This window comes from Monodon monoceros, unplaced genomic scaffold, assembly GCF_005190385.1.
Source record: "Monodon monoceros isolate NGI ecotype Baffin Bay Population unplaced genomic scaffold, NGI_Narwhal_1 Super_Scaffold_5, whole genome shotgun sequence".
Classification (NCBI taxonomy): domain Eukaryota; kingdom Metazoa; phylum Chordata; class Mammalia; order Artiodactyla; family Monodontidae; genus Monodon; species Monodon monoceros.
This window is the reverse complement of record NW_021703782.1, coordinates 10,580,730-10,608,575: the sequence shown is the minus strand read 5'-3', so window position 1 is coordinate 10,608,575 and position 27,846 is coordinate 10,580,730. Positions and strand designations below refer to the sequence as shown.

Sequence of the window (27,846 nt, the reverse complement as noted above, 5' to 3'; positions counted from 1 at the left end):
GGAGAGGTTGCCAGTCCGAGGGGCGGGTAAGTCCTGCGGAGGGTCGAGCCGTGGGGTGGAAGAGCCAGGAGACGGGGAGGTTCTGTGGAACGTGGAGGTGAATGTCAAGGAAAAAGAGCTTGTGCTCGGTGCTTGGCGCGTTCGCGGCTGGAGACCGAAACCAGCGAGCGGGTGTCCGCACTTCCAGGTCACCGGGTTTCCATCTTTCTGACGCCGAGTTTTCTCGTCTTTTTGCTGACAGCGTTTGGGGACAGAGGCGCTTTTCTCTCCTACCTTTCCTCATTCAGCCCCGGAAGGGTCTTCCCTTAAGCTGCAGCTCGACTCGAATTCCCAGAAACCCAGGTCTTTCTGTTTGTTTGAAGCCAAGCTTGTGTAATTTTTTTAAAAAATATACTTGATCCGAAGGAAGGGGAAGGGAAAACGCTATTGAGCAACATACCATCTGCCCGAGAGTTAACATGCGTGATTGTGTTTACCCGCAGCCTTAGGAGGTCAGAGTATTTTGTAAATAAGGAAACAAGCAGCTCCTCGACTAGAAAAATGAGAGAGGATTATGCTTCCCCGTTTTCTTGCTTCTGATGAAAAAGCTAGAGACGGTCTCTGCCTTCTTTGAACATGCAGGCTGTTGAGAAAGACAGTCAAACTAACAAGAAAATGTGCTAAACGGATACCAAGGAGGTGCAGGATGGAATGGAAGCCTAGGGCAAGAGCATCTAACAGCGGGAGGGGTAGGGGTGAGGGCAATGGCAAGGACAGCTGCCCAGAATATAAAGTGATTAAACTTGGTATGGGTTCATCAGGCTAATTGAGGGGAAAGTGTGTCCTGAAATGAGGTAAAATCCTTCCTCGGTAGGATCATTTTCCGGCTTGAAACATGTAGTATTCCTGCTTAATTAGTTAATTAAATTGTACTGTCCCTGCTGAACTAGTTACTACTGTGATGTAGTGTTTTTCCTTTTCTTTTTTTTTTTTTTACCTTCATGGTTTAAACCTTTATTAAAGTGATTTGCTTTTTAAACCCATCTGCCCTTTTTTGGATCTTTATGGACCATTACCCATCTGAGAACTCTTTCAGACTTATAAAGTATAATTTTGATTTACTGATTTTTATACACATTGGATTAATTTGGTTATTATATTGTTCTGTTGCTTTTAGGAGTTCAGTTAAGAAGATGTCAACTTTAACTCCAAGGAAAAGGAAGCAGCATTCTTTGAACTGTGATAAGTGAGTCTCATCCTATGAGTAGAAACTGTTAAAAAAAGAAAAATTCACCATCTTGCATTTTTTATCTCCTCTCTTCTATCTCTAAGTATTTCCATTCTTCCATTCACCTACTCCTTGTGGCTACAGTAATACTTTATATTCTAATTCTAGTCTGGAAATACCGTAAGCTTTCATAATTAATTCTTTAAGGCCTTTGGAGGGACTCAGAGAAAGGGCTGTTTCCTATGGCTTGGAAATGTGGGTCAGATCTTTTATTACCTTGCTCCTTTCTGCTCTCTTATGTAATATTTAACATACTGTTTTGCATATAGTAGATACTCATCAGTAAGCAATCCTCTAAAGCTCTATACTCTATGTATGTCATACCAGAGATATATATTATAGAACAGCCCTAAGTGGTCAGTTTATTACATAAAATTAATCATTTTAGGGAAATTATAGCAGGTATATGGCCAAAACTTAGAAATAGGTTTTAAAACACACACACACACACACACACACACACACACACACACACACACACACACACACACACACACACACACACACATATACATATACGTGCATCTCAAAGCTTCTCTGTAAACAGTGTTTGTTTTCACCAACATTGGAATCTTAGTTTTGAAAAATATTCAAATGCTTTGTTTGGTAAAGACAGAATTTGAGAATCCTGCTGTTAAACTACTAATGTATATGGATGGATGTTTGGTGGAGAAGATGCATTTTTAATATGCCTTACAGGTAGAGCTGTTTATTGCTTAGCAGTAAATTGACATAGAAATGGAAGCAAAATAACTATATTTATCAGTGGACTGTGTTTCTTTTCATAGCCTATTATCAGAAATTCCATCAAAGAAATTAATTTCGGACTTTACTGAAAATATATTTCCATCACCTAATAAAAAGCACATTTGCCAAAGCAGTGATAAAAATGAAGGAAAGATTCATTGCTCTCAACAAGGCCATTTCATTTCAAGTCCACTCAAAACGACTAAAAATAGATTGCCATCTGCAAATCAAGGTTCACCATTTAAATCTGCTGTGTCTACCATATCCTTTTACAACAAAGATAAGTGGTACCTTAATCCACTGGAGAGAAAGCTGATAAAAGAGAGTAGATCTATTTGTCTAAAAACTAATAATGAAGATAGATCATATCCCAGTGTGACAGGAAAAATGCAGGGAAAACCAGCCTGCTCCAAGACGATGAACAAAAAACCACGGAAGAGTTTAACTGCTAAGTGTCAACCAGGATATACGTGCATCAAGCCTGTGTCAAAGAATCCTAAAAATTCCAAGCAAAATCGAGTGGCCTATAAGCCAATTGTGGAAAAAGAGAATAATTGTTACTCAGCTGAAAATAATCTGAATGCTCCTCGAGTTCTAAGCCAAAAGGTCAAACCACAAGTTACCCTCCAGGGAGGAGCGGCTTTTTTTGTTAGTAGGAAAAAACCCTCTCTGAGAAAATTGTCCCTGGAAGATAAGCCATTACTGGGACTCACCCAAAAGAATAAATCAGAAGTTATTGAAGAGTCTGATGTGGAAACTGTCAATGAAAGAAGTTTTGAGACAAGGCAAGTGCCAAAGTGTTTGTTAGTAGAAAAAGAACTGAACACTGAGCTGCTGAGTGAAAGAAGTAAAAATGAAGAGAAATTAATAAAGGTAAATGTAAATATATCACTTTAAAAACTAAGCTGGCCATATAACAGAGCTTCAGTATACATTGTATATATGTAACTTTGAACAAAATTTGTTTTCTTTTTTTTTTTTTATAAATTTTATTTTTGGCTGCGTTGGGCCTTCCTTGCTGCACGTGAGCTTTCTCTAGTTGTGGTGAGCGGGGCTACTCTTCGTTGCTGTGCGCGGGCTTCTCATTGCGGTGGCTTCTCTTGTGGAGCACGGGCTCTAGGTGCGCGGGCTTCAGTAGTTGTGGCTCGTGGGTTCTAGAGCACAGTAGTTGTGCACGGGCTTAGTTGCTCTGCAGCATGTGGGATCTTCCCAGACCAGGGCTCGAACCCATGTCCCCTGCATTGGCAGGCAGATTCTTAACCACTGTGCCACCAAGGAAGCCCAAAATTTTGTTTTCTTTACAGTCTGTAGGACTGCTTTTATGAAGCCAAATAGTATCATCACTATAAAGAATTTAGAGACAGGGTAGAAAGATGGGCTTTTCCTCCCTTTTTTGGCTTACGGAAGCCTACCAACATTTTCTTGGCATTAAGGTTTACATCTCATTAAGTTCCCTCATAACTGTGGTCCAGAGAAACTTAACTTTTACTTGGTAGTCAGTGTTTTTAGAAAGTAGAAATAACAAAATTCAGGTAGTAGATTTCCAGAGAATGAGCATATTTTTGTTTGTTTGTTTGAGCTCATTATTTAAAGTACTAGCTTATTCTAGAAAATTTAGAGAATACAGAGAATATAAAAAATATGTATCTTCTGTAATCCCACTACTTGGAGATGATCACTGTGAGTGTATAGTTGGGTTTTTGTTTATTTTACATAGTATGTTTTCATGGGTGCCATTCTATGCCTTTTTTTTTTTTTTTTTTTTGGCGGTACGCGGACCTCTCACTGTTGTGGCCTCTCCCGTTGCGGAGCACAGGCTCCGGACGTGCAGGCTCAGCGGCCATGGCTCACGGGCCCAGCCGCTCCGCAGCATGTGGGATCTTCCCGGACCGGGGCACGAACCCGTGTCCCCTGCATCGGCAGGCAGACTCCCAACCACTGCACCACCAAGGAAGCCCTCTATGCTTTTTTGATTGTGCTCCTATTTGTCCCAGCTGGCCTAGACTAGTGCTGTCTGATAGAATACCAATACACGTAATTTAAAATCTTCTAGTGGCCACATTAAGATAGTTTCTAAAAAGTTTAACGCAATATGTTTTAAATGTTACTGTTTCTATGTTATCAATATAAAAAGTTATTAATGAGATATTTTGCGTTCTTTTTTTGTACCAGGTCCTTGAAATCCATGTTTATTTCCACTTGCAGCATGTATCAGTTGGGACTAGCCATGTAGCAAGTTCTCATTAGCTGCTTGTGGCTGGTGGCTACCATAATAGACAATGCAGGTCTATACCTTCTATTGTTGACCTCTTGTCAGTAAGGAGAGAAAGGTGGTTTTCTTCCATGTAGCCAAGGGCAGAAAGTAGTTGAGGCAACAGGCCTTAAGAAGGGCTCCCAGTTTGGCTACTTCCATGTCTGTGGTGACTTGTTTATGTTCATCACAACCCTTGCAGCTGTAGGCTTTCACATACACTCTGAGGCTCATATACTGCTGAGCAATTCAAACTCTCTCTGTAGTCATTTCCCTCCTCACCTCCTCTTATTGTTCTCATTGCCTCCTCCCAAATTCAACCCCAGTTCCTACCTCTTGTAGTCACCTACATTTCAGATCTCAATGGCAAAGATTATAATTGGTGGCCAGTGGACCAGGTCCAGCCCATGGATGTTTGCTTGGCCTACATAATGTTTAGAGCCAGCATTTTTTTTTAAATGTAAGGTAACAGATTTCTGGTGTTTCATGAAAAATTGAACTCTGGCAAAGCTAAGCCCACATTCCTGCATGGCAGTAATCTCCTGGAACAGAGTATCAGGCTACCATTTGACAGGTATGGGCTCTTCATTTCCTTCCACTAAATCAACGTATGGATACATATCTAGATCAGTCCAGTTTTGCTGCTAATTTCATTTACCTGCTGCCCTTGTAAGCATTTCTATCAAGTATTGCCAAGTATATTGTTAAATGGAGTGTGTTCTTGCTTGCCTAAGCCATAACAGCAATTCTACTAATTCTTCATCTTGTTTCTGACAAACAAAAACAAAAACACCCCTTTATCTTGATAGGGGTTTTGGGTTTGGCTTACATGATGTATAAGTTTATGAAAAATTCATCAAACTCTATATCTGTGCATGTCACTGTATATAAATATAACTCAGTTTTTAAAAATCTAGGGCACAACTCAAGCTAAAATTAATTCTCAATCCAATGAAGCAAAGTGCATGTAGGGGAGGGGTCCTTATTAGTATTCTCCATATCCATTTGATAATGAAGAAACAGTCTTGTTACAATGACATGATGATTTCTCTGCAGTACTCTTCTGACTTTTTTTTCTGAGCTTCATTTTAAGGGGTTAGGTTTTGGGTTCTGCCTAGTTTTTAGTAGTTTGAGAAGCTGGGCATTTGTGCATCTTAAGTTTGTGGAACTGGGCTCTGTTCTCTACCTAAGGTTTTGTTAAATACCCACTACTAGTATTCATCTCTGCTAGACGAGGGTGAATCCTGTTTTTCATTAGGGGGTGCATAACCTTTCCCCAACTCCTTATGGACCCCTGAGAAGTGGCAAACTGATGGGTTGTCTCACCCTTTCTGAGATGTTATGATGTTGAATGAGTTCCTCTTTAATCAAAAGTTTTTTCCTTTTCCCCCAAGCTATATATTCTGAGTCTCACCAAATAAGTATTGTTAGTCTCTGCTACTGCCCCAAAAGTGGGAGTTTAGAAGCCTCTCCAGCTACCCCAGAATGTTCTTTTTCTTTCCTTGGCTCCCTGATTTTAAAGCTTGTGACAGAAGGTTGTTCCTTTTCAGTTTTGCAGCTGCTGGGGAAATTTTTGCTGTTTTCACTGATTTTGTTGTTGTTGTTCAATTCATTTTTGTAGAAGGGATGTTCTATAATCTTCATTCTGTCATCTTTGTCAGGAAATAATACATTTTTGACAGGATGACAAATTATAGACCTAAATATGCGCACTCTGTCTTTTAAAATATTACATTTAGTAGATATAAAAGGAATTTTCCTTAAAATAGACTGAAAATTGAGAATTTAAAGTCATTATGAAATATAATTCATAATAAACTACATACTCTGTTTTAGAAACAGATCTATTGGGATTCATTCACTAAATAGAAAATGATTAATAATTATAGGCTTCCTTAATTTTACTTATTCATTATTTTCAGGATGCATCAGATAGAGTCATTTCTTCAAGGGAATGTAAAACCGATGAAAATAAGAGTTTTTCTTCAGAGGAGTCTTTCAGTGAGAACAAGGCAGGTAAGTAAGAGAAAAGTTTTCTTCTCGAAATGAGTTTATTTGCTTGTAATAATGCTTCATTACATGTGTCAATATGAAATTATATACAATAATATTTTGGTTTTTTTAAATATTCAGTATCTGTGACCTGTATCTTTGTGTTTATCTTGGTAACACTGTTTTCTATGATAAGCAGTGCAGTGCATTTTATGGAGGAGACAAAGAGACCTTAGGCTGGAACTTAAGACAAAATACTGATGATTAATTGGTCTGTGAGATGTGGCCAAGTTACTTAAGCTCCCTAGGGCCAGGTGTTCTTATCATACATACCCTACCTACCTTTTACCCCAAATAATAGGAGGGAGCAAAAACAATTTGTTATATATCTGTGATCAAAGCCCGGTTGTAAGCAGAATTTAAAAGGCCATAAAAGGGCACTGAATTGGGCATCAGGAACCTTGGGGTTTTGTCTAGGTCTGCCACTAACTAACTGTGTGATCTAGGGAAGAGAGCTTTAAAGTAAGAGGTTAGTTTTAATTTTTAAATTTCTCTTAGTCCTGAAATCCTATTATTAGCTTATGGTGTCACTGTTCACTTAAACAGTATTTACTAAACTATGAATATATAAAGAGGTTGATTAACATTCTACTTACCAGCCAGATTCTTTGTAACTTTAACTTGTTCATTATGTCTATAAATTTGGAAATAAAATTCTAGAAGTAGATATGCAGACTATAGTGAGAAACTGTAGCTCACAGGAAGAAAACAAAGATAAAACTAAAAGCAAAATAGCCCTTAGGAGGATCTAGTGACATAAGGATATATAGAATGATGATTCATAATGGTTATTCTGAGATATACTGTTAATAACTAGTACTTATTAGCTGCTGAATATGTACCAGGCAGTGCTAAATGTTTAGTATGCTTTCTGTTTTCCATGGGTTGTGCTATCCCTGATATGACAGAACATGTAGCAGAAAAATAATAACGGCTTTTCATTTATAATAGTTATAAAATTTTCTTCAAAAATAAATTTATTTTAGTACACTAAGTCCATTTAAGGACTTTTATTTAATAAATAAAATATAATACAGATGGTACAAGGGACTTCCCTGGCGGTCCAGTGGTTAAGACTCTGTGCTTCCACCGCAGGGGACACAGGTTCGATCTCTGGTTGGGGAACTAAGATTCTGCATGCCACTCTGCATGACCAAACAAACAAACAAAAAAAAGAACAGATGGTACAAGCATATGGCAAAATTCACAAAGGTAGTAAACAAATGATAAAACCTTATTACTTAATAACTAATTTATCATTTAATTCTTACAACAACCCTAGGAAATAAGTTTGTATGTCCATTTTACAGATGAGGAAACAGACTTAAGGTTAAGTAACTTATCCACAGCAGGTCAGATTCTCAACTATCTTGGCCTTGTTTCTAGAGAATGAGCTCTAATTATTTTTTAGTGCAAAGTTAACAGTTTGCTCTTTTACTAAATAGCATACTTTCAACGTACTATTTTTCTCTAATCAATTACTATTTAACTTTTTTCTTTCTTTTCCTTTTTTTTTTTTTTTTGGCCATCCTCAGTTCCTGGACCAGGGATTACACCTGGGCAGTGAGAGCTCCGAGTCCTAACCACCAGGGAACTCACACCTTTTTTCTTTTTTTTTAATAAGCTTTTTATTTTGTAGTAATTTTAGATTTACAGAAAAGTTGTAAAGATAATACAGAGAGTTCCTGTATTACGCTATTTCCCCCTTTGTTAGCATCTTAAATTACTGTGGTACCTTTGTCAAAACTAAGAAACTTAGATCATTGGTATGTTCCTATTAACTAAGCTCTAGACTGTATTTGGATTTGATCAATTTTTCCATCAATGTCCCCTTTCTGTTCTAGGATCCACCCTGGGGATCATATTGCATTTAGCTGTCATGTCTCCCTAGTCTCCTCTGGTCTGTGATATTTTATCAGTCTTTTCTTTGTTTCCATGTTTTTCACGACCTTGACATTCTTAAGGAGTCCTGGCCAGATATCTTATCTGGATGTTCCTGAACCTGGGTTTGTCTGATGTTTTCCTCATCATTAGACTGGGGTTATGGGTTTGGGGGAAGAATGCCACTGAGGTGAACTGCCCTTCTCACCACATCGTATTGGGTGCTGATGTCCACATGACATTACAGATGATGTTAACCTCTGTCACTTGGTGAAGGTCAGGTTTGCCCTATTTCTCCACTGTAAAAGTTACCCTTTTTCCTTTCCCAAACTCTATTCTTTGGAAGTAAGTCACTAAGTCTGGCCTGCCCTTTCAGGGAGGGGTGGGGATTAAGTTTCATCTCCTAGAGAGGAAGATTTTTCATATATTATTTGGATTCCTTCTTTTTTTTTTTTTTAAACAATGTTCCCTTATTTTATTTTTAAAAATAATCCTTTATTTTTTATTTTTTCCTAGATTTATTTTTGGCTGCATTGGGTCTTCATTGCTGTGCGTGGGCTTTCTAGCTGCGGCGAGCGGGGGCTGCTCTTCATTGCGGTGCATGGGCTTCTAATTGCGGCGGCTTCTCTTGTTGCAAGAGTATGGGTTCTAGGCGTGTGGGCTTCAGTAGTTGTGGCTCGCGGGCTCTAGAGTGCAGGCTCAGTAGTTGTGGTGCACAGGCTTAGTTGCTCTGCGGCGTGTGGGATCTTCCTGGACCAGGGCTCGAACCCGTGTCCCCCTGCATTGGCAGGCGGATTCTTAACCACTGAACCACCAGGGAAGCCCAATGTGGATTCCTTCTGTAAGGAAGAGTTGTCTTTATTTTACTTTTTTGGCTGCGTCGGGTCTTAGTTATGGCACGCGGGATCTTCATCGCGGCATGTAGAATCTTTTGTTGCAGTGCACGGGCTCTTCGTTGTGGCGTGCAGGCTTATCTCCAGTTGTGGTGTGTGGGTTTTGTCTCTGTAGTTGTGGCGCACAGGCTCCAGAGTGTGTGGGCTCTGTAGTTTCTGGCACGCGGGCTCTCTAGTTCAGGCGCACAGGCTCAGTAGTTGCGGCGTGCAGGCTTAGTTGCCCCGCGGCATGTGGGATCTTAGCTCCTCGACCAGGGATTGAACCCTTATCCCCTGCACTGGAAGGTGGATTCTTTACCATTGGACTACCAGGGGAGTCCCTATTTATTCAATCTTTAAATAAATAAATGGACTCCTGGATATTCATCAGTATGCACTCATGAACATTTTATATTTTGGGTTAAAATTTAATACTACATTATTTATATATTCTTTTGCTCATATTGTTCCAGCTTTGACCATTGGGAGATATTTTCAGGTCAGTTCTCTTTGACCTGTCCCCTTCTTTTGCTTTTTGAGCACTTCCTGCTCATTTTCTGTCACTACAAGATGCTCCCGGCTCATCTTGAGTTTGCCTTGACGCAGTCCTAGCCTCGGCCACTTCTCCAAGGAACTCTAGTTCCTTTTGAATATAATTTAGAAACCAAGTTCTGGACTTGGTGTGCTTGTTGCTACTGGAGTATCGTGGCTCCTAGGCCCTCTCAGCAGACAGAGCTAGAAAATATCAATATATGTATGTATCCTAATCCATGTATATGCACACATCTATAATTGTTTGTGTATCTCTCCATGTGTACATATGCTAAAGAAACATAAGTTCAAACTTGATGTCTCTGACTAATCCAGTCCCCCAGGGGTTATCCCTCCCTTCCTTTGTTTATCTGTAACTTCTCTCAGACAGTGAGAGACCTGGCTCCTCCCGGTCACTGTGCACCTACTTAGTTAAGTACAGTCCCAGTATACCTGCAGGGCAGTTTCAGTATTAATTCATTCTCCTGTGAGAAACAGATTTACCAGCATATACCATTTAAGTACAGTCCTTTTGTCTTTAGCCTTCTAATTTCTAGTCAAAATGTTGTTTTGTAAAGTTACTTAGGTCATCTTTCCTTTCTTCCATTGTCTCCTTCAGTGCAGTTCTCCATGCAGTTCTAATGCAGTTAGATTCATTTGTCACAGTCTGCATTCCATCTTGGGATCCCTCAACATCATGGTTGATTGTTTTTTTAATACATACATTCAATTTTACTCTTTGTTATATATAGTTCTATGGATTTTGCAAGTGCACAGAGACATGAATCAACCCCTCCAGTACCCTACAGAACAGTTCTCTCATCCTAAAATTTCCCTTGTGTGTCTCCTTTGTAGTCATCTATTCTACCCTTCTTCATGCCCCTGGCAACCGTTAATCTGTTTTCTGTCCCCATGGTTTTACCTTTTCCGGTAAAAATGTCACACAAATGCAGTCGTGCAATAGGTAGACTTTTGGGTCTGACTTCTTTCACTAGTAAAATGTGTTTAAGATTCATGTGTGTTGTTGCATGTATTAATAGTTCATTCCCTTTTTTTGCTGAACTATGGAATTACCATACATAGTCTGTTTATCCATTCCTCCATTAAAGGACATCTTGGTTGCTTTCAGTTTTTATCAATTATGAATAAAGTTGCTATAAACATTTGTGTACATGCTATTCTGTGGACATAAGATTTCATAACACTTGGGTTAACACCTACAAGCATGATTGCTGGGTTATGTGGCAAATCTATGTTAAACTTTATAAAAAAACTGCCAAAATGTTCCATAGCAACTGTGCCATTTTGCATTCCCACCTGCAATGAATGGGAGTTCCTGTTACTCCCCATTCCCTCCAGCATTTGTTATTGTCAGTTTTTTGGATGTTAGCCATTCTAATAGGTGTGTAGTAATAGCTCATTGTGCTTTTAATCTGCATTTCCCTAATGACAAATGATGCCGAACATCTTTTCATGTGTTTATTTGCCATCTGTATGTCTTTGGAGAAAGGTCTGTTCAGATCTTTTGCCCATTTTTAATTGGACTTTTTTATTATTATTGAGTTTTAAGAGTTCTTTTTATATTCTGTATACAAATCTTTGATCAGAAATATGATGGAAAGTATTTACTCCCTAGTCTGTGGCTTGTCTTTTTATTCTCTTAACAGTTTTTTTAGAGCAAAACACTAAAATTTGATAAAGTCTAACTCATTTAATTTTTCTTTCATGTATTGTATGTAAAAAATTATTACCAAACCCAAGTTCATGTGGATTTTTCTTCTAGAAGTTTTATAGTTCTACATTTTGCATTTAGATCTGTGATCCGTTTTGAGTTAATTTTTATGTGAGTGTTGTCATTTTTTCGAATGTGGATGTCAAATTGTTCCAGCACCATTTGATGACTGTCTTTTCTCCATTGAATTAACTTATGTCTCTTTGTTAAAAATCAGTTAACTGTATCTGCGTGGGTGTTTCCGGGCTCTCTATTTTGTTCCATTGATCTATTTGTCTCTCCCTTTGTCAATACCATACTGTCTTGATTACTCTTAAGTCTTGAAATCAAGTAATGTGAGTATTTTGGTCTTATTAACCTTTAAACTCTTATGCTTTAAAGCTTTAAGTTTATTCTGTGATACAAATTATTGTCACCTTTTTCCCTACAAGTTTCTCCTGAGACCCTTGTCTATCCCATCTTCACCGTGTCTTCAGTCAACACAAAAAGGTAAGTGTCACTCTTATTTTAATGTTCAAGGTTTAATTGTGAGTCCACTGGGTCTCTTTTTCTTTCTTATACTATTTAATTTGGAGAACACTGTTTTTCTTCCCCATTAAAGAGATATTGAGAATAGGAGATGAAATCAGATCCTTATAGAAACTTCATAAGAACTTGAAGAGCTGAGAGAAGGAAAAGACCTTTGTGGACTTGGATAGTAATAATTGCTACATTTTTATATAGTACCTGACCCATAATAAGTAGTTTATATCCATTATTTCACTTATCCCCACAACAACCTAGAAGATTGATGCTATTATTACCATTTTCAGCTGAGAAAACTGTTTGTAATTCAGCCACAGTTGCACAGCTCTTAGTTGGCAGAGCCAGGACTAGAATCCGTATTTTAACCAAAGCCCATTAGGCTGTATTGCCTTCCCTGTGTGACATTATTATGTGACAACATATTGATAATAGTTCATGTTTAATGGATGTTTACAACCTCATGGTGTAGATACCATCATTACCCCATCTTATAGACGAGGAGACTCTGGCCAGAGGAGTAAGTAACTTGCAGCAGCTTAATGCTGTTATAAATCCCAGCTGAAGCTACCACTATCCTGCTCAAAACTAAAACTGGAAGTCCGGGAGGCATGGGTACACATGAGCATAAGTGGAAAAGCTCTGAAAAAGAAGTTTCTTATAGTCTGAACGTCTCATCTCGCTAAGCAGCTTTGGTTCTCTTCTCCCTATTTGATGATAAACAACTAAAGGTATTGAGCAAGGTACTTCCTAGGTAAGTTCTCCTACTCTTAGGGCATCTCACCCTAAATTGCCTTGGAGATTGGGTTGGGTGGGCAACTTTTCCCCTTCAAAGGCCATATTCCTAGTTTTTTTCACCCTTCCCTTTTCTCATCTGTCTTCTTTCATGACTATTTATTGAGGATTGAAACCTACCACAATTAGCTAATAGCATATAAACTAATTTAACGTAGCATAAGGAGATATTAGGAGACTGTTGGTTGAATCATTTGAAATTTGCTCATTATGTAAGACCTAAAAAATCAGATACCATCAATTTCTTGGTTTAATCTATGAGTTTTACTTTAGGTAGGTTACAGATTCTTTGGATTTGTAGTCTCACATTTGGCAAACATTTATAGAGTACCATGTTGTATTGAACTACACCGAGTTTTAGAGATGTGAAGGTAAATAACACATGGTCCTGCTATCAAGGAAGTTATGGTTAGAAGAGGACAGGCATTTAAACAAATACGTATAATAAACTGTTAAAATTGCTAGGATAGAAGTAAAGAGATTGCAGTCACGCATACAGAGATGGGAAGAGCTGAGGTACTTAGCAAACGTTGTATAAGGGGTGGAGGGGGTCAGCGACCTAGACAAGTGTTTTTTATATTACAGGCATTAGTAGTTTATCAAATCAGTTTAAGGGTATCACATCTAGCATTTTTTAAAAATGGAATAATGCATCTCTCACGTAGTAAGTGTATTTAGTGAATCCTTTTTTTTTCAGTTATATATATGTATCTGTATTGGTCACTATGTGAAATATATTTCTCACCATAGGTTTGTCAAGTCAGTTTGAAAGCCATTTTCTAGTTAGATGCTAGCAGGACACCTTGGGTTAGCATAAAGTGTTAGATAGGGGTTTTTTTCCAGTGTTTTTTCATTTGTCAGTGTCAGCTTCTGTTTGAACCCCTTGCTTTGGGTACTTGGTTTTTTTCCTTGCCTCTACTCTCTAGAGATTTCTATTTCTTTCATCCTTGGAAAAAGGTCATTTCATTATAAGGCAAGGGTTACAAACTCAGTGCCTACAGAGCCAGCCAGGCTGGGCAGAGACTGGAGCCAACTGGAGAAGCATGCCCCACCTAAAAGAGCATGTGCTGTGTAGCTCTAACTAGTAGATTCTTTGATGAAACAGAGGTCTAATGATCTTACAGTGTCTCTTGCAATGTTGGAAATACACATTTTTAAGTGGAATCTCTAGATTTTAAAATATTGATAGCTAATCCAAAGTTTTAAACTCTGTGTGAGTTGATCAAAACAGTTGCTAGCTGGTTTTGGACGAAGGGCTCCTGTTTGCAATCTCTATAAGCCAGTCCCAGCGTTCTCTCCTAATGCGAAAAGGTTGCCTCAACAACATCTATCCAGCCAATTTTTTTTTTTTCTCTAAGAATTTGAGAATAGTAGGGTGCTGCTTTAGGCATGCAGACTGGCGAGTGTATTAGCCTCACACTCACCCAGTAAAAAGTTGTTGGATCATAATGTGCTGGTGACTGACTTTCTGTGGGTCTGTGAGATTCAGTATTAGAGTCTACTTATCTGCTATGGTATTCCAGGAGTTTCTTTATGCCTATGTGGGTCCTAAGGTTTGATAAAGCAAGAAAATATTAAATTTTAAGGGTGACATCAACTTACAAAGAAATCCTGCATATATGCAGCTGATACTGTAGATGAAATCCCTTTGACGTGGTGTTAGAAGACAGGGATTTGAGTCTTTCTGCCATTCTTCACTAGTTACTTTACCTTGAGTAGTTTACTGATCCTGTCTGAGTGGGCCTCAGGTTTCTCATTGTTTCTAGCCCTATTACTTCATCAAGTTATGTCGATAGAAAGCCCTAAAAATTGCAAAGTCCTCTGCAAATGTATATACATTTCTTTTCTTTTCATTATAATTTGTCAAATATTTTTAAATTATTAAATAATACATACCAACTTTCTACTTCAAGATCTCTAGTTGAAGAACAGTCTTCTGTGGGATCCGTCACGTCTACTAACTTCTTGAAACAAATCAATATACAGAAAAATACTAATACCAGAGATGCAAATAAAGAAACAAAAGACCAGCTCGTCATTGTGAGTAAATTTAAAACAAAGCTCCTCCTGTACATGGCTCTCACATATAGAACCTGAAGTCTGACGTGTTGTCTAAGCATAGTTACCGGGGGTTATAGATATTCTGAGTTTGTAAATGCTACCTTTGCTGTAGTGGCAGCATTTAAAGCTAATCAAGTACATTTTTGAACTGATGGTGTTGGACAGTCCTAGCAACGTAGTAGAATGCTGATGAATGAGTTGCCTCTGGATAAGGAAAATTATTGTTGATCTATAAAAGACTTAATGAGAATAGCAACATTGCATTAGACATGGGTTTGGCAGACTATGGCTCTGGGCCAAATCTGGACCACGGCCTATGAGCTAAAAATGGCTTTTACATTTTTAAAGGGTTGGAAAAAAAGAATATGTGTGTCTTGCAAAGCCTAAAATGGTAGAAAGTTTGCAAACGCCTGTATAGACAATTCAAAATTTGGTATTTTTCAGTAGCATTAAGCAATGCCTTATGAGATACAATGGGAATTAATAAGCCTTGACATTGAATATCCCTGAATTCTCTATATTCATTAATTTATCTGTGTTTTTCCTGAACTTTTACTATGTATTTTACTTATTTGTTATCAACTCTTGGGGAAAAGACTTTCAGACTCCTAACCACTTAAGGAAAAAATACTATATAATGAATGTATAAGTCCTGAAATTTTTACCCTGCCTCTTTGAAATGAGGCTTTTTTAGGCCTCTCATATAAGAGCTTAATAAGGAAGTTCCATTGTTCATCTTAGCTATAATATTTATGATTTAATCTTATTGCTTCTTAGAACTATGGGTCCAGCTAAAGAATCTTGATTTTTTTCCCACTGTCCAAAGAGGCAGTTTCACTTCTTTCATCACTATTGCATGTTTAGGGCTCTTCTCATTCCATCTTGTTTGTGCTGAGAGAGAAGATAGAGTAACCAGACTTTCATTTAGTATTTCACCTGTGCCAGCATAAAAAAAAAAAATGAGGACAAATTTGAATGAATGGACAAATTTACATGAACTAAATGTAGAGCTAACTGTGATGTGTTTATCAGATAGGCTTTTTTTTTCCTCTTCCAATTGTAGGACGCTGGTCAGAAACATTTTGGAGCCACCATGTGTAAGTCTTGTGGCATGATCTACACTGCTTCCAACCCCGAGGATGAACTGCAGCATGTTCAGCATCACCACAGATTTCTGGAGGGAATCAAATATGCAGTAAGTAAAAAAAATAGTCGTTTCCATTTGTTCTAAAAAGTGAAGCTGCTTTAAAAGATACCTTTCTTTTGCCTAAATATGGAAAGACCTATGTGTCCAAAAGATTTCATCATCTGCAATTTTGTTGTCCTCAATATTGGAGACTGATGCATTTAAAAGTTAAATTTTAATAAAAGTGCCCTAATACGGGAGAAGCTACTGTTCTAGGCTGAGTGAACACCCTGCATCCTTACCTCTAGCTTTCAGAGCAGAGCAGTCAAGATACAAAACTCAAAGACTTGAGGAGCTTCTCCTTTCCTCACTTTAGTTTCTTCTTTATAGATAACCTTAGAAAAGCGGCTTTTCTACAACTTCTCCAGGCTTTTTCTTTACTGAGAAGAGAGGTCCCACCTCTTCATCAAGCACCCTCCTACTCCAAATACATCCTATTGTTGGCCTTATCTTTATGACTACACCTGCTACTCAAATGCACTCCCTTTTTCCCCTATTTTTATTGCTGTAGTTCATGCCTTCATAATACTTTTAGCCTTATTTATTAAAACTCTGCTTGGTGACTTCCCTGGCAGTCGAGCAGTTAAGACTCTGCGCTGCCAGTGCAGGGGGTGCAGGTTCGATCCCTGGTCAGGGAACTAAGACCCCACTTGCCGCTGGTGCGACCCAAAAAAAAAAAAAAAAAACCCCTCTGCTTATCCCACCCATACCCCACCTTCACACCCCTAATAATTCATTGTTTTTTCTCTATATTCCTATGAAGGGCTCTTATTTGACTTCAACTTATTTTATAATAGATTGTTTACATGTCTCCTGATAGGGTGTCAGCCCCTGGAGGGCAGACACTTTGTTTTAGGCATCTTTTATTTCCCTTACCACATTCCTGTAGTTGGGTTTTATCTTTTTTTTTTTTTTTTTTTTTGGCGGTACGTGGGCCTCTCACTGTTGTGGCCTCTCCCGTTGTGGAGCACAGGCTCCGGACGCGCAGGCTCAGCAGCCATGGCTCACGGGCCCAGCCGCTCCGTGGCATGTGGGATCTTCCCGGACCGGGGCACGAACCCGTGTCCCCTGCATCGGCAGGCGGACTCTCAACCACTGCACCACCAGGGAAGCCCGGGTTTTATCTTTTTTATATCATTCATTGTCCATCTTTTTGTTCTCTCCAGACCATATTATTTAATTTTTTTCCCTCTTCAGATTAAACTGTGACTTTTTCCTTTGGCAGGGCTGGAAAAAAGAACGTGTCGTAGCAGAATTTTGGGATGGGAAAATTGTGTTGGTCCTGTCACATGATCCGAGTTATGCTATCAGAAAGGTGTGGAACATTATTTTTTCTTTTCTTTTTTTGACTGAAGTGTAGTTGATTTATAGTGTTACTTTCTCAATCTTTGTTTTCCTCCTACTCTCCCCATTCTCTGCCAAGAAATCAACCTATGTTGAACTGTAAAATACCTTTGCTTATAGATAATCTGCTGTACTTTGGTACAGTTGTAAGGAAGACTTTCATAGTACGTCATACAAAATTAAACTTACAGTTACAAGACAAAGGAATGTCAGGTGGAGATTAAAGAAAACAGATAAGGCTCTATAGCTTATCTTTTACCTACAACTTCAATTTGTGAGAGAGAAACTAAACTTTTTAATATTGAGAAATTAATGGCTCCAGAGTCTAACTCTTATGTTGGTGTTGCCTTTGTTTTTTGGGCTGGATGTTCAGCCCCAGTGAACAATGAATAAAGCTGAAAAAAATCGTCCTACTCCTTACCCCTCACAAGGGTCTGAATTTCTGTCTGCTGAAAGCAATCTTTAAAATAGTTTCTTAAAACCCTGTTTCCAAAGTGGCAGAAACATGCATCAATAGTGAAATAATTTTGGGATTGTGTAAATTTAGGAAGTAGAGATAAAAGAGGCTAAACTGATGGTAATCATACTTTTTGTGTATATAAATATGTGTATTTTCTATTATACTTTTTCAAACAAATTCACATCTTTTGGTTTTTAACATCATTAGGTCGAAGATGTCCAAGAACTTGTCGATTATGAATTGGGCTTCCAGCAAGTTGTTCCCAGATGTCCAAACAGAACCAAAACTTTTCTCTTTATTTCTGATGAAAAGAAAGTAGTTGGGTGTTTAATTGCAGAGCCCATCAAACAGGTATCGTATATGTCTAATAAGTTGCTGGTATAATTTGTGAGCAAAATAAAGTAGTTGGGAGAAAAGCATTTAAGAATGCTACCATTAATGAATTTTTCCTTCTAAAATATCCTTGACCATATAGATAATTGAAGTCATTTTTTTCTATTATATCTGGTATTTTGCCTTATATAAGCAGGATAAGTCAGTCTTAAGTTCATGTTGTCTTTTATATACCTGGACTATAAAGTGTAGTATTTTAAATAAGCTCAGTTATTGAACATGTGGCTTAGTGCAGGTTAATATATTTGGCAAAATAGTCCTTATTTGTGCCTTAATTAGAATCTACTTTGGATACTAATTAGCAGTGTTCTAGCAGAGGAGCAAACAATAGCCCATGGGCCAAGTGTGGCCCTCCACCTGTTTTTGTAAATAAAGTTTTATTGACACACAACCATGCTCATTCATTTCCATATTAATCTGTGGTTGCTTTTGTGCTACAAAGGTAGGGTTGAGTAGGTGCAAAAGAGACCACGTGGCCCAAAGAGCCTAAAGTATTTACAATTTGACCCCATACAGAAAAAGGTTGCCAACACTTGTTCTACAGTAGAGATATATAGTTTTTGCCTTTCAAGGAGCTTACAGGGTAATCTTTAGCTAGGAAGACTTATAGTTCAAATGTGTTCTTTGAACCTGACTTTATAATGTACCACACTTATGTCTCCTTCCTTTTAAAAATACTTATCTGTCTCAGTACATCTTGAAATTATGCTCTTAGTCCTTTTTATTATTTGAATTTTATTAATTTTTTTTATACAGCAGGTTCTTATTAGTTATCTATTTTATACATATTAGTGTATATACGTCCATCCCAATCTCCCAATTCATCCCACCACCAACCTCCCCCCACCCCCGCTTCCCCCTTTGGTGTCCATACGTTTGTTCCCTACATCTGTGTCTCTATTTCTGCCTTGCAAACCAGTTCATCTGTACCATTTTTCTAGATTTCACATATATGCGTTAATATACGATATTTGTTTTTCTCTTTCTGACTTACTTCACTCTGTATGACAGTCTCTAGGTCCAGACACGTCTCTACAAATGACCCAATTTCGTTCCCTTTTATGGCTGAGTAATGTTCCATTGTATATATGTACCACATCTTCTTTATCCATTCGTCTGTCGATGGGCATTTAGGTTGCTTCCATGACCTGGCTGTTGTAAATAGTGTTGCAGTGAACATTGGGGTGCATGTGTCTTTTTGAATTATGGTTTTCTCTGGGTATATGCCCAGTAGTGGGATTGCTGGGTCATGTGGTAGTTCTGTTTTTAGTTTATTAAGGAACCTCCATACTGTTCTCCATAGTGGCTGTATCAATTTACATTCCCACCAACAGTGCAAGAGGGTTCCCTTTTCTCCACACCCTTTCCAGCATTTATTGTTTGTACATTTTCTGAATGTGAAGTGATACATGCCCATTCTTACTGGTGTGAGGTGATACCTCATTGTAGTTTTGATTTGCATTTCTCTAATAATTAGTGATGTAGGGCAGCTTTTCATGTGCTTCTTGGCCATCTGTATGTCTTCTTTGGAGAAATGTCTATTTAGGTCTTCTGCCCATTTTTTGATTGGGTTGTTTGTTTTTTTAATATTGAGCTGCATGAGCTGTTTATATATTTTGGAGATTACTCCTTTGTCTGTTGATTTGTTTGCAAATTTTTTCTCCCATTCTGAGGGTTGTCTTTTCATCTTGTTTATAGTTTCCTTTGCTGTGCAAAAGCTTTTAAGTTTCATTAGGCCCCATTTGTTTATTTTTGTTTTAATTTCCATTTCTCTAGGAGGTGGGTCAAAAAAGATCTTGCTGTGATTTATGTCAAAGGGAGTTTTTCCTATGTTTTCCTCTAAGAGTTTTATAGTGTCCGGTCTTACATTTAGGTCTCTAATCCATTTTGAGTTTATTTTTGTGTATGGTGTTAGGGAGCATTCTAATTTCATTCTTTTAATGTAGCTGTCCAGTTTTCCCAGCACCACTTATTGAAGAGACTGTCTTTTCTCCATGGTATATCCTTGCCTCCTTTGTCATAGATTAGTTGACCATAGGTGCGTGGGTTTATCTCTGGGCTTTCTATCCTGTTCCATTGATCTATATTTCTGTTTTTGTGCCAGTATCATATTGTCTTCATTACTGTAGCTTTGTATCTTACTCCTTTTTATACGTGCCTTCCCTTTTTTCCCCTCATTTCTACCATCTTTCTTATTTTCCTTTTTTCTGCATTTCATCTCATATATATATATTTATACACACACACACACACATATACATATATAGTCTCTTGTGTGTTTATCAGACAGTAGAGAGAAAAGCAGTTGGTTTGTACTATGGGCTGTAAAAGTGATTAACTTGGCCTTTTCTTTCTTTGATCTTTTTCTTTTTTTAAATAAATTTATTTAATTATTTTTGGCTGTGTTGGGTCTTCGTTGCTGTGTGTGGGCTTTTCTCTGGTTGTGGCGAGCAGGGACTACTCTTCGTTGCAGTGCGCAGGCTCTCATTGTGTTGGCTTGTCTTGTTGCAGAGCACAGGCTCTAGACGCACAGGCTTCAGTAGTTGTGGCTCGCGGGCTCTAGAGCACAGGCTCAGTAGTTGTGGCACACAGGCTTAGTTGCCCCACAGCATGTGGGATCTTCCCAGACCAGGGCTTGAACTCGTGTCCCCTGCATTGGCAGGCGGATTCTTAACCACTGCACTAGCAGGGAAGCCCACAATCTACATTTACCGGGACGTAATCCCATCATAAGTTGAGGAAGATCTGTATAGCCAACTAACTCATACACATACTCTTCTATTCATTCTCATTTCAGAAGCAAAGTTTTCTCAGTGGGAGTTAAAACTTAAAATACACCTATCAAGACAGCCACAGTAGAAAATAGTGACAATAGCAACTGCTGGTGTGGGTGCAGGGAAACTAGATTTCTCATACACTGTTGGAGGGAATGTAAAATGTTACAGCCCCTCTGGAAAAAGTTTGGCAGTTTCTTAAAAAACTAATCATACATTTACCATATGACCCAGCAATCATACTCCTGGGCATTTATCCCGGAAATGAAAACTTATGTCTACACAAAAACCCACACCTGAATGTTTATAGCAGCTTTATTTGTAATAGCCAAAACCTGGAAACAACCGAAGTGTCCTTCAGTAGGTGAGTGATTAAACAAACTGGTACATCCATACAATGGAATATTACTTAGCAATAAAAAGGAACAGACTTGATATATGCAACAATTTGGACAGGTATCAAGGGCATTGTGCGGAGCGAAAAAGAGCCATTCTCCAGAAATAGAGACTCAGGCGTAGAGAACAAACGTATGGACACCAAGCAGGGAAAGTGGTGGGTGGGATGAATTGGGAGATTGGGATTGACATATATACACTAATATGTATAAAATAGATAACTAATAAGAACCTGCTGTATAAAAAAACAAATTAAAAAAAAGCCATTCTCAAAGGGTCACATTCTGTATGAGTCCATTTGTATGATATCCTCAGAATGTCAGAATTTTAGAGATAGAGAACAGATTGTGGTTGCCAGGGTTTAGGGATGGTGGGGGGCAGGGAAATGGGTGTGATTATAAAGAGGTAGCAAGAGGAAGAGCTTCGTGATGATGCAGTAGCTCTGTATTTTGATTGTGGTGATGGTTAAATCAGTATTCAGGTATGATGAATTGTCATGGAACTATACACACACATTGTACCCATGTTAATTTCTTGCTTTTGGTGTGGTACTATAGTTATGGAAGATGTAACTATTGGGGGAAATTGGGTGAAGGATACATGTCCTCTTTGCACTATTTGTCAACTTCCTCTGAATCTATATTCAAAATAAGAAGTTTAAAGAAAAATTTAAATACCAAATTTCATAGTTTATATGCAAAAACCTTCTTTAGTGTTATTAGTTTTTTAGAATATCAAATGTACATTTTAGGATGGAGAGAATGGGAGAAGTTTATGTACTTTATTAGAAGTAAGAGTCTTTTATAATTTTTTTAAATCAACACAAGAAAGTTTCACAATGGTATAATACACTAGGATGTGGGGATATCTCAACACCACTAGTAATTTTTAAGCATTGTGTGACTATAAATGGGCAAGAATTCAAGAAATAGCAAAGAATTTTAACATTTTTGTGAAGGTAGGGTAAGATTAATTTTAGGTACTTAAATTTTGTTTAAAGAATGGTTTTTAAAAAGACATGTGAACTCAGCTGTATTGTTAGCTCTAGATGCTTCTGTGTATCATTGCAGGCCTTCCGTGTCCTGTCTGAACCAACTGGTCCAGAATCCCCAAGCTCTAAAGAATGTCATAGGGCTTGGCAATGTTCAGATGTACCAGAACCTGCAATCTGTGGGATAAGTAGAATTTGGGTCTTCAGATTGAAGAGAAGAAAGCGCATTGCAAGACGACTGGTAGATACTCTAAGGTAAGAAATAAAATAAAATGGATTAGACCCAGATTAGCTTTCCAAGAACCTTTCCCGGCTCATGAGCCAAAGGGAATGATGTTGGTAAGACACTTCTATATAAATACTACCAAAGTCAGGCTAAGGCAATGCTGGCACTGAAAAAAAAAAAAAAAAGAACTAGATATACTCAATTGCGGGCACAACATTCCAAGTCTGAAACATTCTAGCCCAGTGCTTTTCAAACTACCTGTGGTCAAAGACTGGATTTTGTTACAGACCAACACATTAATAAAGTAAAGATAAATTGCTAGGAAACAAACAAATGGAAGCCCAAATTTTTGATTCAACAGATGTAAAATTACATTTAAATAAATCTATAAAAACAAAACATAAGTTTAAAAAAAAGAATTTTGGGGACTTCCCTGGTGGTCCAGTGGTAAAGAATCTGCTTTCCAATGCAGGGGACGTGGGTTTGACCCCTGGTCAGGGAACTAAGATCCCACATGCCACGGGGCAACTAAACCTGTGCGCCACAACTATTGAGCTCATGCGCCTCAACTAGAGAGCCCGCGTGCTGCAAACTACAGAGCCCATGTGCTCTGGAGCCCACGCGCCACAGCTAGAGAGAAAACCCGAACGCCGCAACTAGAGAGAGAAAACCCACGCACCTCAACAAAGAGCCCACATGCTGCAACTAAGACCCAATGCAGCCTAAATAAATAAATATTAAAAAAAAAAGAATTTTAGAAATTGTACATGTTTATTGACCATGTGTGACTAGGTAATTAGTAAAGACTTACTGTAACTCACAAGTGTAACTAAATGTAAAAGTAAATTAGCAAGACAGCCCACAGAATGAGAAAATATTTGCAAATCATTTCTCTAATAAGAGTCTAGTATATCCAACATATATAAAAGAACTCTTACAACATGCAAAAAGACAATTTAAAAATAGGCAAAGGATTTCAATGTATTCTATATTCTTCCAAAGCAGAAATACAAATGGCTGATAAGCATGTGAAGCTATGCTCAACATCCTTAGCTATAAAGGAAATCACAAATCAAAACCATCATGAGATACCAGTTCACAGCCACTTGGATGACTAAACGAAAACAAAGGGAGAATAACAAGTGTTGGTGAGGATGTGGTAGAAACTGTAATCCTTGTATGCTGCTGGGAGGAATGTAAGATGCTACAGCTGCTGTGGAATCTAGTCTGGCAGTTCGTCAAGAAATTAAACTGTTACCATATGACCCAGCAATTCTGCTCCTACAAGTACACTCAAGAGAAACGGAAGCATCTGTCCACGCAAAAACTTACACATGAAGGTTCATAGCAGCATTATTCATAATAGCTAAAAAAAATTGTAAACAACCAAATTCATGATTAATGGATAAACACAATGTGGTACATCCATACAACACTACAATAGGATATTCAGCCACAAAAAGGAATGAAGTTCTGATACGTGCTACAACATGGATGAACCTTGAAAATATTATGCTAACTAAAAAAAGCCACTCACAAAATACCCCATATTATATGATTCTGTTTATAGAAAACATCCAGAATAGGCAAATCCATAGATAGAAAGTAGACTAGCTGTTCCCAGGGACTGAGGGAAGGGTGAATGGAGAGTGACTGCTAATGGCTACAGGGTTTCTTTGGGTGATGAAATGTTCTTGAATTTTGTGCAATTTTTGAATATACTAAAACCGCTGAACTGTGTATTTCTAAATGGTGAGTCTTTGGTATATGAATTCTCCCTTTTAAAACTACAGTACGCACACTTTGTACTAACACTGTATGTTGGTACTTAGTTGATAATGGGACAAATGAGTTTGCTTCTTTCTTGCTTGTTAATTACCTAATCTAGGTTAGATAGATGAGTTTCACAACACTTACTCTCTCAACCTCTATCTTTAAGATAACAGATTACAAACCAATGACTCCACTTTGACAAAACCAAGGACCACACTTTGAGTAGCACTATTCTAGCCTTTGGGTTCCATACACTTTTTAAGAAAGAATACCAAGAACACCGCAGGGCTGCAGTCCTAGGCCTCAATCCTAGGCCCCTACCATACCTTACAAAGGGGAGCAGTGAGAGAAGTTGGTGTCTGTAAAGATTTTATTTCATAGTTAATTGTGAAATACCTCTATTTTCTATATTTTATGTTGAGACACATAAATTTGGTATGGAGAATACCAGTATATAACCTGGTATGTATTTCTTAATAACAAGGATATTCTCTTATATAAGGACAGATCAGATATCAAATTTGGGGTATTTAATATCCCAATATAATGCTATACTATCTAATGTATAGTCGATATTTCAGTTTTGTCATTTGTCTCAAATGCCCTTCATAGCATTTTTTTTCCTGTTCAGGATTACATATTGCATTTAGTCAAAATATCTCTTTAGTTTTCATCTTCCTTAACCTGGAACAGTTTCTTAGCCTTTCTTTGTCTTTCAGGACATTGAAGAATTTGAAGACTACAGGCCAGTTATTTCATAGACTATCCCTCAGTTTTGTTGAATTCTTTCAGCTATTTCATTTTATTGCTTTTAATCCTAGTTAAGCTGGATCAAGGAGAGTTGTAGTCAAAATGCAGATTAGTTTTTGCCTTCTTAAAGCTCTGAGTGTGTGATGTAGTTGAAAAGAATATAGTTATTGGTTAAAATATTTTTTTTTTTTTTTTGCGGTACGCGGGCCTCTCACTGTTGTGGTCTCTCCCGTTGCGGAGCACAGGCTCCGGACGCGCAGGCTCAGCGGCCATGGCTCACGGGCCCAGCCGCTCCGCGGCATGTGGGATCCTCCCGGACCGGGGCACGAACCCGTGTCCCCTGCATCGGCAGGCGGACTCTCAACCACTGCGCCACCAGGGAAGCCCAAAATAATTATTTTTTTGTTGTTATAACTACCTGTGGCTTTTAACTAGCAATATTGTCTCATATTAGTTGCTTACTATCACAGATCACCTAGAGTCAACCAGATGGTTTGTGTGGCTCCCTTTGCCTCTTGGCAGAACTTTTTCTGGGCCTTAGTTTTCTCATCTGTGAAATGATATCATTAGACTTCCACCTGGAAAATACAAGGCATTGAGTCATTTTACCACTTAATAAAATAATGTTGGTTTTAATCAAGAATATGTAAAGAGATTGAAATTTTTTAATTGGATTGCTTTAAAATATTGATATAATTGTGCTTATGTTTAATCAAAATTTTAAGTTGTTTCCATTGTTAAATTATCTTTTTTCTCTTTTTTAGGAATTGCTTCATGTTTGGCTGTTTTCTCAGCACGAATGAAATAGCATTTTCTGACCCAACACCAGATGGCAAGTTATTTGCAACCAAGTACTGCAACACCCCTAATTTCCTTGTATACAATTTTAATACTTAAAGCCAATTTCAACTATAGAACAGTTACTATATGGATGAGTTCAGACAGCCCATTATCATAAAATACAAACTATTTAACAAACATCAAAATAAAAATACTAAGACACACACACACATATACAGAAACCTGCCTCAGTTTTGTTCCTTATGAATTGAAAAGTCAGGGGTAAATTCGTTGAAAATTATCTAGGGATGCAAAGAAAGGAAAAATCTTTGGATGATGTATACTGACTAGCACTCTGAATCCTTAGTTATGAAGCTTGGTAGCTATAGCTGGAAAATACTTTCCTTCTATGTAAGAACATTGACAAAGCAAGGTGGTTTTCCACAGAAATGTGACTACTTATCATTTATAAAGCACACCTTGGGGCCAGAATTTTCTCGTGCCTGATCAGAAGCAAAGAGGAGAATTTAAAGACGGGCAAATAATTTCCATCCCCATTTTTTTAAAGGTAATTCCTGAATTCGTACACAAAATTCTCACTTTATAGGCACGTGGCTGTAGCAACTCAGTTTGAGTATATTTAAAGTATTTTGAGTTTCTAATTTGTACCAGGGAAAGATGGTAAAGAGTAAGATTTCCATATCCTTTTGTATAGAATTCTAGAGCTTAATATTTTTATCTTTTTAAAAATCATTAATCAAAACACACTTGTCATCAGATTTAATTAAACTTAGTAATTGCACTATTGTCATTTCATTAATTTCTGGTGTTTGAAAATGCTAATTGTGTTACTTTTCTTTAGTGAACTTACCGCTGGTGATTGATGTCTAACAAAATGGACACCCAGTTGGATTAGATGATTCATATGATTACATTTTAAATGTATACTAACAGAACCAAGGTTAGTAAATAAATATATCGAGGCTGATGGGCCACAGAACATGATGACATTATGTAAATACACCTAAATATGCACACATTTTTCTGGTATAATTCTTGGATACTTACTTTGAAAAGCAAAGAATTATTCAGGTTTTTTTTTATTCTACAAAACTCATGTCATAACTTCTCTCTGGCAATAACACTCTAGGGAAGTAGTGTCCAGGTTGTAACTCTATGTAGAATCTGTTCCTCTACATTCTTTTATTTGCCTTTAGTGGTTCAAAAATTTAAAAGCCTGGGTTCCACAAAGACTGTGGAAGTGTTAAAATGTGTGTAATTTTACAAACATTTTAATGCTATTTTCTGCACTGCTGTGTTTAAAAATTGTCTTAAATATTTTATTTTAAAAATTTTATTAACATTATTTTGCTCAATGCCTTTATGATGAATCAATTAAAGTTCTTTTCAATATTTTATTCAGTTGAATGTACTGATTTTCATTTTAAATTACAGTTTGTGGTTATAAAAATAGTACATGCTCTCTATGAAAAACAATCATTGAAAACTATATCCACACAAAAACCTGCACACGGATATTTATAGCAGCTGTTGACATAAAACAAATAGACTGCCAGTTATTTCTCCATCAAAAATGGGTTTATTCGAGATTAGCAAAGAATTACAATTCAGGGTCTGTAACCAAGTTGACCACGTTCAAGTCCTCAGCAAAAAATTGAGGGAACTCTTTTACAGAGAGGAAGAGGAAGTTGAGAGGGCAATAGTAAACAAAGAGTCCCGCACTTATCATTGGCTGTGTCAGTCTCTCATTGGCTGAGCTCTAGCCAGGCAAGAAAAGGTCAGCTTCCTCTTGTGCTCTGCTATCTTCATAGGGCAGAGAGCTCCCCCTTCTGGCCTCCCAACTTTATTTTTTTATAATTTTATTTTGATTAGAAGTCTGTTTCTAAAATATAATTTCTATTTATTTTTGCCACAGAAAAGTATCGCTGGTCTCTGCAATATGAAAAAAAATTCTAAAATAATCTACATGTTGACCACTTCTCATTACATTTTTTTAAACCTTTTTTTTTCCATTTTATTTATTTTACTTAAGTATAGTTGA

General features: G+C 37.7%; 1 protein-coding gene across 1 annotated transcript; it reads left to right on the top strand.

Moving 5' to 3' along the window:
- The first annotated feature begins 1,172 nt into the window (after positions 1 to 1,172).
- ESCO2 (establishment of sister chromatid cohesion N-acetyltransferase 2) lies at positions 1,173 to 27,087 on the top strand. The gene is made up of 10 exons (XM_029203394.1): positions 1,173 to 1,225; positions 2,056 to 2,887; positions 6,188 to 6,281; positions 11,765 to 11,822; positions 14,564 to 14,690; positions 15,775 to 15,906; positions 17,123 to 17,212; positions 17,909 to 18,052; positions 22,335 to 22,510; positions 25,769 to 27,087. Exons 1-10 carry the CDS (start codon positions 1,173 to 1,175, stop codon positions 25,899 to 25,901), a joined length of 1,839 nt encoding a protein of 612 aa, XP_029059227.1. The 3' UTR covers positions 25,902 to 27,087.
- The last annotated feature ends 759 nt before the right edge of the window (positions 27,088 to 27,846 follow it).